The following is an 11,870-nucleotide window of genomic DNA, read 5'->3' on the forward strand; positions in this document are numbered from 1 at the left end:
CTGGATAACAACTTGCACAAATGGATTGGATTTCTTCCCAGTCGCGATAAGGCAAGTCCTCAAAATTGGTTCCGAGTCAACCAGAGCAGTCCATGAAGACTCTAGCTGACTCTTTTCAATGGATCCATGGAGCCGATAGAAGAAATCTGGGAAGAAAACATGTCCTTGTGCATTTTGCCATGACGAGATCATGTATACCTGCATCGGTAGCGGCGGCAATATCTCTTCTACCTCGGATTCTGCAAGACCGGCATCGGCTAGGAGTGCGTTGATGTTGATGGAATCTGGGACCTTATAGGTAGTACTTGGAGTCCGCGGTGGTTGTACCGCATCTCTATCGTTGCCAGCGCTGACTTGAGCATGCCGTGCCATCTCTTTGATTGACCCCAAAGTCAAAAGAGCGCGAACTCCGAGGTTGAGACCTTCTTTTCGAAGAAGCGAGGAGACTTTAATAGCGCTGATAGAGTCCAGACCCAAATTGTACAAGGTGTGACTTTTCTTAATCGATTCAACTTCGACGCCCGCAGCTTGGGAAAGCACTCTTCGAATACTGGTTTCGGTGTTCGTCCATTCGCCATTCTCTGCGTCTGACATGGCTGCTGCGTCGGAACTTGAGGCCGAGAACATCAGTTTTTTGACTTGGAACGACGGCAATTGGCAGATGGAGACATCGTCGCCTTCAAAATGAAGAAGGTTGTCATCTGGCATCCCAATAATGTACTGCAACGCCCTGTCGAGTTGATGGAGCAGCTGTTGTGTCGTTTTCTCGGATACAAAAGCGTCCTGGCCCGCGATGCGCCAGATGAGACTTTTGGAAGTTACTTCCAGCTCAGCGCATACCGCAAACTCGGTTGCTGAAGAGCCTTGAACAGACTTCATGATAGTATTCTCAGGCTCTGAGTCAGGATTCTTCTGAAGTATGAACAGGGTATTGAACAAGCGTCCTCCCGCGACACTTTGAGCTTTTCGCAGAGGGTAGTTTTGGAATTCTGTAATGTCTCCCATGGTCTCTTGAAGGTAGTGCAAGAACCCGGTGGTTGAACCGTGAAGGAAGCATCGCACGGCTACCGTGTTCATGGTCGGGAACATCAACTTTTGTGCTTGTTCCGAATCACGACCGGCCAAGACAACGCCGAATGTGACCTCGAGAGTTTGAAGTAGAGTCGCGAGGGTCGAAGCCCAGCAGGCTTGGCCCAGGGCCTGCAGGCTCACGGCGTGGCGTTTGCAAAATGCTGTCACTTGGTCGTGTTTGATGCTGGAAACAGCCTCTGTTCTGTGAATTGAGTCTCTCGATGATTGATTGGGATAGTGCCTCTCAGATATAAGGGATGGCTGAGTATTCGCAAGATACTGGGACCAAAACTTCCTTGACTGGTCAGTTGGCGTTTTGACAAGGTTTTGAAGGAATGGCTCAGTCGGGGGGCGTTGAACAAGATGACCCTGATAAGCAGAGGCAACGTCCTGGTGCAACAAAGTCAAGGACCAGCCATCGTAGAGAGCATGCGCGATCGAGAGTACGAGCAGCGACTTGCCATTGATTGATACGACTGAAAGCTGAAGCAAATTATCGCTCCCTTGAGCGGCTCTGGCGTTTTCTCTGTGAATATTGATGATGTTTTGAACCTTGGCCTCATTTTCCGCTTCTTGCCTGGAAATTACAAGGGGTCTGGACCTCATTATGACTTGGGAAAAGGTCTGTTCCAGCTTGGGGTCGTCAATCTGGATAAATGTTGTTCGCAAGATAGGGGAGCGCTCAACGACTTGCTTCCAAGCCTCTTCGAGCTTATCAATGTCCAGACCATCCATTAACTCCAAGACATCATGATTGAAATACTGATCAAATTTTGACTGCAGCATATCGGCTATCATGGACTCTTGCAGAGGAGTTGGCGGCAAGACAGCCTCCACATCTTGGAGATCAAAATTTGTTGCCTCGACAGCCCTCCACAGTCGAGACTTGAGTACTTCAAAGCCGTGTTTTTCGTCAATGACTGTTGAGGATGGCTTCTTATCATTAAGGACCTTGGAAATTGCAGCAATGTTTTGTGATCGCATAAGTTGTGACAGAGTGAGTTCGTAACCGATGTGCTTGAGTCGAGCCGACAGCTTGACGAGGTCGATGCTGTCGAGACCCAACTCAAGAAGTGCCATGTTCTCGGTGATGCTATCCTCGGACGACCCCGACAAGGCCGCGATCTCCTTTCTTAAGGCCAGTGCGGCTGGTGTCCAATCAAAGGCTGACGCGTTTAGGTCCAGGCGGTGATCTTTCATCACGTCGCCGTCAACGGACTCGGGCCTTGACGTAAGAGGTGTTCGGGGCGACGTCGCCGCTGAAGCTTCTCTGGATGGGTTTTCTGTAACAGGCAAAGAATGCGTACCACTCGATGTGACATCGACCATGGCCTCGTCAATCTCTTCGAACAAAGAGCTAATTGTCGTTTCGTCAGCCAAATCTCTGTGCGCGACGATTTGGATACGGAGCTGGCCACCAGGTGTAGCGGATGCTTCAAAAGCCAGAGGGTAGTCTGATACACTGTAGTCATCCATGATGGACCACATTCCGGATGGTTCGTTTGATTGGGGAGATTCGATCTGAAAAACGAAGAGGTTCTCAAAGATTGGGCGGCCTCTAGACTTCGTGCACCACTTCTGGATATTCCGTAGTGGTACATGTTGGAATTGCAAGACCGCAGTGTTGAATTCGTGGCACTTCTGGATCAGCGACAACCAGGTATCTCCCTCTTTGATTCCCGCGTGAAATAGCAGTGTGTTAAACAGTGGTCCGATGGTGTTCTCAATCTGGTCTATGTCGATAGATCGACCGGATACGATGACTCCAGTGGCTGCGTTCACCGGGAAATGCTTCTTGAAAACTGACGTCCATAAAGCAAGCACAATTGATTGAAGAGTGACGTTAAGTGATCTTCTCAAAGTCTCAAGGTTCCTTGCTGTGTAAGTCTTTGTCTTGGTTATGACGGTCGTAGCGTTGCCAGAATGAAGTCTGGGAATTGTGTCAAACGAACAGTTCCTCAGGTGCTCAACCCAAAATTGGCGGCTTGCGTCGTAGTTGGCCAAAGGACCATGTGCCAGTGTATCGAGGAAGGAGGGTGCGGTCTCATGTCTCTCGTGGAGATATTCTGCAGAGACCCAGCGCAGCATGGCCTCAAAACTTGTGCCGTCATAGAGGGCGTGGAAAATGTGAACAACAAGGACGATCTGGTCGCCGAGCTGGGCAACGATCAACTCCAGAGGGTTGGACACATTCTTGCTGTTCTTGTGTATCATTTCGGGCAGCGCATTGGAAAGCTCAGATTCAACCTCTGCAGAATCCTGTTCCCTCAGGTCTCTCCAACGGAGCCCAGTGGATTTGATGGCAACTTGAGCGAAACCTGCCGGTGTCTGGATGAAGCTAGTGCGAAGGATTGCATGTGACTTGACCAGTTTTCCGCAAGCACTCTTTAGTCTCGCAATGGATACCTCCGGTGCAAGTTTGAGACGAAAGGCAGTGAAGTAGGCTCCTTCGTCTTGGTCCGACATGAATCGGGAGAGCATACCTTCTTGGAGGGGCGTGCATGGAGCGACATACTCGACGTCTCCATTATCGGCAATACCAAGTTCTTGGACGGCCAGAGATCGGTAGCGGTGACCAAAGGCTTGGATGAATTGACGTGCTTCTTGAACACCATTGCCCTCTTTCAAAGACTCATTCTGCTGAAGTGTTTCAGCCAGGTCTGTCAGGGCCGGATTTCTCAATATCACCTTCGGGGACGCGCCCGTCAGACCATTCTTGCGCAACAGTCTAGACAGCCTGAGAGCGGAAATGGAGTCGACTCCCAGATCGAAAATGTTGCTTGACAAGGAAACGTTGGTGTCTTCTCCCAAGAACTCTTGCATGGTTGACAATATTTGTCGCTGAGTCTCGCTGGTAGGCTCGGAAGCTGCTCTTGACGATGGCGACAGTTGAACCAGTACTTCGGGTGTAAGAGTGCGGAAAAGCTGGTTCAATTGCTTGATATCCGCCTTGTTATTGGGAGAAAGAGGGATACGAGGAACGTGGAGGATGTAAGATGGCACCATGTACCCCGGCAACGTGTCTCTGCAGGCTTTCTGAACAGACCTGACAAGGGAGACGGTGTTTTCGTCGTTAAGTACCTGGAGCTCATCCTTTGAAGCAGCTTTTGAATTGCGGCTGATGAAGGTGACTAGCAGGTCTTTGTCCAAGCTTCCATGCTTGGTGACCAAGGTGGCGACGTCGCTGACTTCGGGAACCCGTGTGCGGATCGAGTGGTTGATCTCTCCGATCTCTAGACGCTGTCCTCTCAGTTTGACCTGGTCGTCGGCACGGCCAAGAAAGTCGAAGCATCCATCATGCAATAGCCTTACGAGATCTCCAGTACGGTAAACACGCTCGCCCAGCCTCTCGAGGAGTGGGAACCGTTCTTGAGTCAGCTCAGGCCGGTTGAGATATCCTTTACCCACCAATTTTCCAGACAGACAGAGCTCACCAACGGCACCTTTCATGACAGGAATGTCTGTTCCTGGCTGCAGAACAAACGAACCCACGTTGTCGAACTGTTTACCAATGTTTGAAGCACGACCGTTCTGCGGAACCCGCTGATACATGGTAACTCCAATTGTGGCTTCGGTTGGGCCATAGGCGTTGTAGATGACACCAACAGGCCCCCAAGCATCTAGGATTTCCTGCTTCAAAGCCTCTCCACCAGTAATAAACACCCCTCTCGACAGACTCGGTACTTCTGACGGATCAAGCAGACGTGCCAAGCTGGGTGTTAGATCTAGGTGAGTGATGTTGAGTCGGCGAATCGTGCCAGCAAGATCGTCGAGGATGAGATCTCTGGGTGCGGCAATCAGCGGTATTCCCACTGACCAACTCCAGTATTGTTCCAGAACCGAAACATCAAAATGGAACGAGGCAAACTGCATCCATCGCGAAGTCTCATCCCAGTGGCCGGCAAAGAGTCTCTGGAACGCTTTCATAGCCTGCACTGCGTTCTCATGGGTGATCTCGCATCCCTTTGGTGTTCCCGTAGTGCCGGACGTGTACAGGCAATATGAGTTGTCCTGCAGAGTCAGAGACCCGGGAGATATATATGTCGGAGATGCGCCGTCGAGCAAGGCATCATCCACGTGGATGAGCGGCTGTTCAACGGTGAGGTCGATGTTGGTATTGGTCAGCAGTGCCAAGGCACCCGAGTCTTTGAGGATGAATTCCTTCCTTGCTTTTGGAGCGGATGGGTCAAGAGCCAAAAATGCACACCCTGCTTTCAGGATGCCAAGGATCGAAAAACACGCCTCCGGACACTTGTCAAAGTGGATGGCAATAGTGTGTCCAACTTTTGCATGAGGTGCCAGAACATTCGCGACCTGGTTTCCCCGCTCATTGAGCTCGCGGAAAGTCCACTGTCTCGATACTGGAGTTTCGCCATCAAACCCAGTGACGAACTCCAGAGCGATCTTATCGGGGTGAGTCTGGGCTTTTGTCTCGACGAAGCTGTGCAAGAACTGTTCCTCAGAGGGAATCGTAGGCTCGAGCGGTGGCGTAATGGAAAAGATTGATGGATGACTGATCCAAAGATTGTCGGTGCTTTCGTTCGGCTTCTGCGCAAGATATTGCAGCGCGGCGTCAAACTGATTCAACAAATGCACTGCCTGAGGCTTGGGCAAGATATCGTTTCTGAAAGAGAGACGCAACTGGATCTTTCCGCTGGGAAGTGGCTCCACCTCCATGGACACCGGATAATCCAAGTTACCCTCATCTTTCATAATTTGCCATGGAAAATCTGGAGTTGTGTCTTCTGGCATCCGCTGGTACACAAGTAGTGTATCAAACACTCTTGTGTTCGGGTGTCCAAGCCATTGTTGAACTTGTGCAAGAGGGGCATTTTGGTGCTTGAGGAGCTGATTGTTGTAGTCGAGTAGTTGCTGGAGAAGTTCCAGGTTTGACGATTTGTTATGTGCGATCACAGGGACCGTGTTGATGCATGGAAAGACAGCGTTCTTGGTGTTTTCGCTCATACGGCCGGACAGGACGACCCCAAAGACAACATCCTCTTCACCCAGATAAGCTGAGAGGACTCGGGTCCAAGCTGCTTCCAAAGTTGCTTGAATCGTGATACCGACTTTCTTCGCGTTGTCGGAAAGGTCGGTCAAATTTGTGCCACATACTTTTCTTGATACCAGAAGCTCAGGAGACTTTTCCGTCAAAGGTGTCAAAGTTGGGAAGCGATTGACCACGACCTCGGACGCCTTTTGCTCCCAGAAGCTTTTCGATTGGTCGGGTTTGACAGAAGCCTGTAGAATTGGCGAGAGTGCCTGCTCAATCAAAGGATACTCCGACATGGCATTGCCTGAGATGCACGAAGAGAGATCCCTCAGAATCAACTGCAGAGAATATGCATCGTAGAGCGCGTGATGCATAATGATGTGCATCCTAATAGAGGTCCCACAGTCAAGGGCCAGGGCCCATGGGGGCTGATGTAAGGAATGTAGAATACCATGGGCAGTGTCCAGCTTCCACTTTACAACATGGAACGATTCCGTAGGGTTGTTATGAATTGTGATAGGCAATTGGTAGTGTTCAGACGAGTACTGTACCATTGCAAAAGAAGCGTCCCGATGCTGCGTAGGCATGAAACCAGTCCTTAATACCTCATGGTGTTTGAGGAGAGCTTTCCACGCCTCTCGAATCTGGTCCAGTGATATGCTTTCCTTGAGAACAAAAGACAGGTAGTTGAGGTAGTCTCTGCCCTCTGACTGGATGAAGTCGTTGAGCATGGCGCACTGTAATGGGGAGCATGGCAGGACTTTGTCGGACCCAGGCCACGGAGAGCCCCCAACGTCTTGCTCAAACTTGGTAAAGTCGTATTTTGCCTCTTCTTGGGTTGAAGAGGTTCCTATGCAACTTGACATTTTTGCGCAAGTCGGAAACTCGATGACGTTCAGGGCAGACAGCTCTATACCGTGATCTCGCATCATTGCTGCGAGTTGTACTGCGTTAATACTGTCCAGGCCGAGCTGATAAATCGAAGTGTTTCTTCTGATCTTCGAGACAGGGATATTCGAGAGCTCGGCCACGACTGAACGAATCTGGATTTCTGTCGCATTCCACTCTTCCTCTTCAGCAGGCGTCTCGCCGTCCAGCTGGTCGTCTTGAATGACGGTGGCCTCGACAACGAGGCTCTCCAAAGCTCGCAAAGAGTCCGATGACAATTGTTCTCGGGTTGGTATACTTGATGCAGGATGGGCCGCAATTCGAGAAACAATGTCCAAGAATACGCCCACGAGCCCGACAAGAACATGTTCCGTCATGTATTGGCTGCATTCGCTGTTATTCCTGTATTCAGACGTTTTTGCTCGTGTGAACGATGGCTTACCTGTTTGAGTGAAGTTTGATATCCATGGAGTCATTGGACGGTTGAGGCGTGAGCTCACAGACAAGCGGAACCTATAATTCGCAAATCAGCACATGCATGGTCTTCATCCCTGTCATCGCTTCCACTTACATCCATTGTTCCGTTGTCTTCAACTAACTCCCAAATTGAAGACAAACGCTCTGCCCTTGGCTGTTGCAGGAGAAGAAGAGAGTCAAAGAGTTGCTTCCCGCTCTTCGATACTTGGTTTTGGATTGAGCGCAAGGGCGTGAACTGGAATTCCAAAAGTCGCGGGTTGAGTGTGTGGAACCTCTTGAGCAAAGTCAGGAGTTGGGTCGAAGGAGATATTTCAGCCCTGACTGGCAGCGTATTAAAACAAGGGGCGACCAGACGATTGATGCCGTCTACTGACAGTGCCCTGCCACTCATGACGTTACCGAAGCAGATGTCTGCCTCTCCATAGACAATATTTAAGAGAACCGACCAGGCTGTTTGGAAGAAGGATAACGTCGAGACTCCCAATGTCTTGCAAACACTTTGGAGCTGGCTGAGTGAGGTTCCAAGTGGTTTAGCTGCAATCTTAGCCGATTTTTCACAAAGACCCGGCGATAACTTTGCAAAAAGCTTGTGTTGTATGGGTCTGAAGTCCTCGAAATGGCTCATCCAAAAGTCATTTGTACCGTCAGGCGAGTTGAGGACTTCCAAAAGGACTGGCACATAATCGACTGGGGGGCCGAGAGTCTTCCCGTTCGCGAGCTTCTCAACCTCTGCAAGCAGTGATTCCATTGCTACACCATCGTACAGAGCATGATGGCAAGCAAAAGAAAGGAAGATGCCCTCTTCAGTCTTGAGCACAGCGAGTGATACTGGTGGAGTTTTCGAGTCCAATCCATTCGGGATCTCATTCGCGTGTTGATCAGCCGCACGCCGCAAGCTGGTTGCTTCTACCACGCGCCACGGCATCGGCCAAGAGTCGAGCACCACTTGGGCAACAGCACGTTTGGTATCTCGAGTCGAAACAAAGCATGTTCGGAATATTCCGTGCCGACGGTGCATGTGCTCCCAATAACTTTCCATATCTGTCTCGGGAACGTGCAGTTTGAAAATCATCTGGTTGGCGTAAGAGGAGCTCGTCGTTGAGGAGAGCATGGCTTCCTGAAGCGGAGTGCAGGGTAGAACTGCAGATACTGCCTTGTTCTCCCTGGCGAAATTTTGCTTGACTTCGTCAACGAAGCTTTGGGGAAATAGCATTGCAGTATCGAAAGCGCCGCTGGAAGATGCTTCAGGTTTTCGAGCTTGCAATTCCTGGGCCAAACGAGCTACGCATCCGGCTCGGAGAATTACCGAAACAGGAACTCTGTGCTGCAGGACAGCCTGGAGCCCCCTTGCAAGAGAAATGGCAGAGATAGAATCTAAGCCGACAGCAGCAAATGGCTGCCATCGAGTGATATCGTCCACCGGGACGTCAAGAACCTTTGAAAGGGCTATTTGGATCGTCTTTTCGTCTTCTGACCAGGAAACTTCGTCTGCATTGCTTGGCAAAGAACCTGCAGCTCGGTCCAAGTAGGCCCGGTCAAAATCCCTAAAAGAGGACTGTAATTTGGCTCTGTCGACTTTGCCGCTCGAGGTCAGTGGGACAGAGCTGATGGGAACCAAGTAGCTGGGCACCATGTAGGCAGGCAAGCAAGATCGAAGGAGTCCGAAAAGGGTGTTGTTTGCTTCAAACAGTTTATCATCAACTGGCAAAGTCTTGTAGTCGGCTTGTGTATAGTCGACAGGCACATAGAAGACAGCCAACTGAGATACGGACGAGTTGGCACGGTTGACAATGACAACTGCGCTTGAAGTCGCAAGGCCAGAGGTAGTAAGGATACTGCTGATTTCACCAGTGTCGATCCGCTGTCCACGCAATTTCAACTGGTCATCCATTCGGCCAAGGACCATCAGGGAGCCATCTGGCAGCATTCGGCCCATGTCTCCTGACCGATATATTCTACCAAATTGCGGATGGTCCAGGAACTTTGCATTGGTGAGATCAGGCATGCCTAGATAGCCCGCTGCGACTTGGTCGCCCCCAAAGCAGAGTTCACCAACGCAACCAATGGGAACTACATCGGCAGTCGCAGAGCCAAGAACAAAAGTTGAGGTGTTCTCGAATGAGAAGCCAAGATGGTCGATAAAGTCACCGGACTTCATCTTTTTGACAGTACAAATATTCGTCGTCTCTGCCGGTCCATAACCTGCGATATCGGTCAGTGCCTGATGACCACCATTGTAATGACGTAAAAACATACCTTGAAACAGATAGCCTGTCCATTTTCTAGCCACGACTGTGGTCATGGGCTCGCCTGCAGTAACGAGAAACTCGACAGTGGGTACATTGCGAGGATCAATCAAAGAAGCCACCGTTGGTGTCATGCTGAGGTGAGTGCACTCCAGAAATCGGATCGCGCGCTCCAAGTCTTCGAAAAGGGTATCATTGGTACCGGAACACAAACATGCGCCAACCTTCCAAGTGAAGAAAATTTCAAAAACTGATACGTCAAACGCTTGTGAGCATGATTGTAGAAGACGAGAACGATTGTTGTGGGGGTATATCCTGGACAAAACGTCGAGATTGCTCATGATATTTTCCTGAGTGACAACTACGCCCTTTGGCGTGCCTGTTGTTCCAGAAGTGTAAATGACATATGCTGGCCGAGAGGGGTCCGGATGCAGGCACAAGTTGTGGTCCGGAAAGCCGGACACGTCGATCGATCGAATGTCTATAAGCTTGCAGTCCGAAAAACCGTCCAGGTTTGTCGATACTCTCGCATCGGCCACACAAAGCTTCACCTCAGCCTGAGCAAGAATTACTCTGATTCTCTCGGGTGGTGTAATGGGTAGAAGAGGCAAATATGCGCAGCCAGCCTTGAGAATTCCGAGTATCGCAGCATATAGGCTGATCGACTTTTCCATAATCAAGCCAACAATGTCCCCTTCCTTGACGCCTTGCTCCTGGATAAAGCGAGCAATCTTGTTGGATAGAGAATTGAGGTTGCTGAATGAAATTGTCTCAACCGCCTCTCCGTGCAGAGAATTGGCGAAGCTCACGGCTACGGCATCGGGTGTGAGACATGCTGACAGTTCAAAGGTTGCCGCCAAATCTGAAATTGTTGAAAGAGCCGAAGGGTTGGCGTTGTATATTGAGGTCAGTTCCCGGGGCAAAATCTTTCCAACAGAGTCAAGGCAGCTTTCTGGCTGGTGGATGAGATGCAGAACCACCGAATCGAGTTGCTCGGCCAGCATGTTGACGTGCTCAGTGGAAATTGCACTTGTGTGGTAGGTAAGTCGACAGACCGGCCCGTTGGATGAGGGCTCAATCTCAACAAGGAGGTTGGTTTCCAAGAAGTCTCTATGAGATACTTCCTTCACCTGGCCTTCACTCCGTTGCTGGCTGTAGAGAGACTCCTGATACACAAAGAGGACATCAAAGAGCGCATCGCCTGGTTTCACTCCCGCGATTTTTTTGATCTCGGACAATGGCAAGATGCCGTGCTGCAGCACTTGGCGATTTGACAAGTGAACATCGCGAACAAGGTCAGCAACGGTCGTGAGTCCAGCCAGGTTGACTCTAAGAGGTGTTGTGGCGATAAAAGGACCTATTATACGCTCAACGCTCGCCACTGGAATTGTCCTGCCTGACGAGACCGATCCAATGACAACATCATGTTGCCCTTGTATGCCTGCCCAAAGCCAGAGAAGACCAGCTTGGAAGAAAACCTGCGGGTGACAGCCCACACGCGAGGCTGCTTCCTCAAAAGCAGTCTGCAAGGTGTTGAGTCTTCTGACGATAGTTTGAGTCTGAGGAATTTCGACTGGGCGTCCCATGAGGCGTGGCAAGTTATGACGTTGCCAACCAAGCAGATGGTCAGCCCAGAAACCACGTGCCTCATCCATCTGGCTGTTGGTGGTGGGATCAGCGTAGAATCTAGCGACGTCGCGAAACTGTGGTCGTGACTCTGGCAATCGACAAGCGGACAAAGCGGAAAAGTCTTCGACAAGCATGTCGGTAGACCATCCGTCATATTGTGCGTGGTGCACTTGCAAGAGGAGCGTTGGTCCGCTCTCTGGCTTGCCCTTGCAGACCTGGGCTCTAAATGGGTGCAGATAGTCGTCGTCGGACGCCAAGCAGAAGTCGCGATTGAAGTCCTCTACGATCTCAACTTTGGTATGAGGCAACCGATGAAACACGACTTGCGCGAAACCTGTGTCGAGCGATACGAATCCTGACCGTAGAATTTCATTGTTTGCTGCCATCTGATGCGTCCATTTTTCAACATCGTGAGTTGTGGCCTCGACTGGAAACTCGAGCTCGACCCAGTTGCAATATGCTTGAGAGTTGACAGAAGTCTCGGCAAGCATCGAGCTCTGTAGTGGTGTGCACCAGTGTACGCGTTCGATCTCGGTTGACATTGAGGAGAGGTCTGTCCGCCACTC

At 50.5% G+C, this 11,870-nt stretch overlaps 1 protein-coding gene across 1 annotated transcript; it reads right to left on the bottom strand.

Moving 5' to 3' along the window:
- Positions 1 to 101: 101 nt before the first annotated feature.
- Positions 102 to 7,420, bottom strand: ColSpa_12524 (nonribosomal peptide synthetase 2; the record flags this gene model as incomplete). The annotated part of the gene is made up of 4 exons (XM_049278736.1): positions 102 to 146; positions 199 to 4,614; positions 4,912 to 7,336; positions 7,395 to 7,420. 4 exons carry the CDS (start codon positions 7,418 to 7,420, stop codon positions 102 to 104), a joined length of 6,912 nt encoding a protein of 2,303 aa, XP_049134693.1.
- Positions 7,421 to 11,870: the final 4,450 nt, after the last annotated feature.

The sequence above is a fragment of the Colletotrichum spaethianum genome (assembly GCF_022836535.1).
Source record: "Colletotrichum spaethianum MAFF 239500 DNA, contig65, whole genome shotgun sequence".
NCBI lineage: Eukaryota > Fungi > Ascomycota > Sordariomycetes > Glomerellales > Glomerellaceae > Colletotrichum > Colletotrichum spaethianum.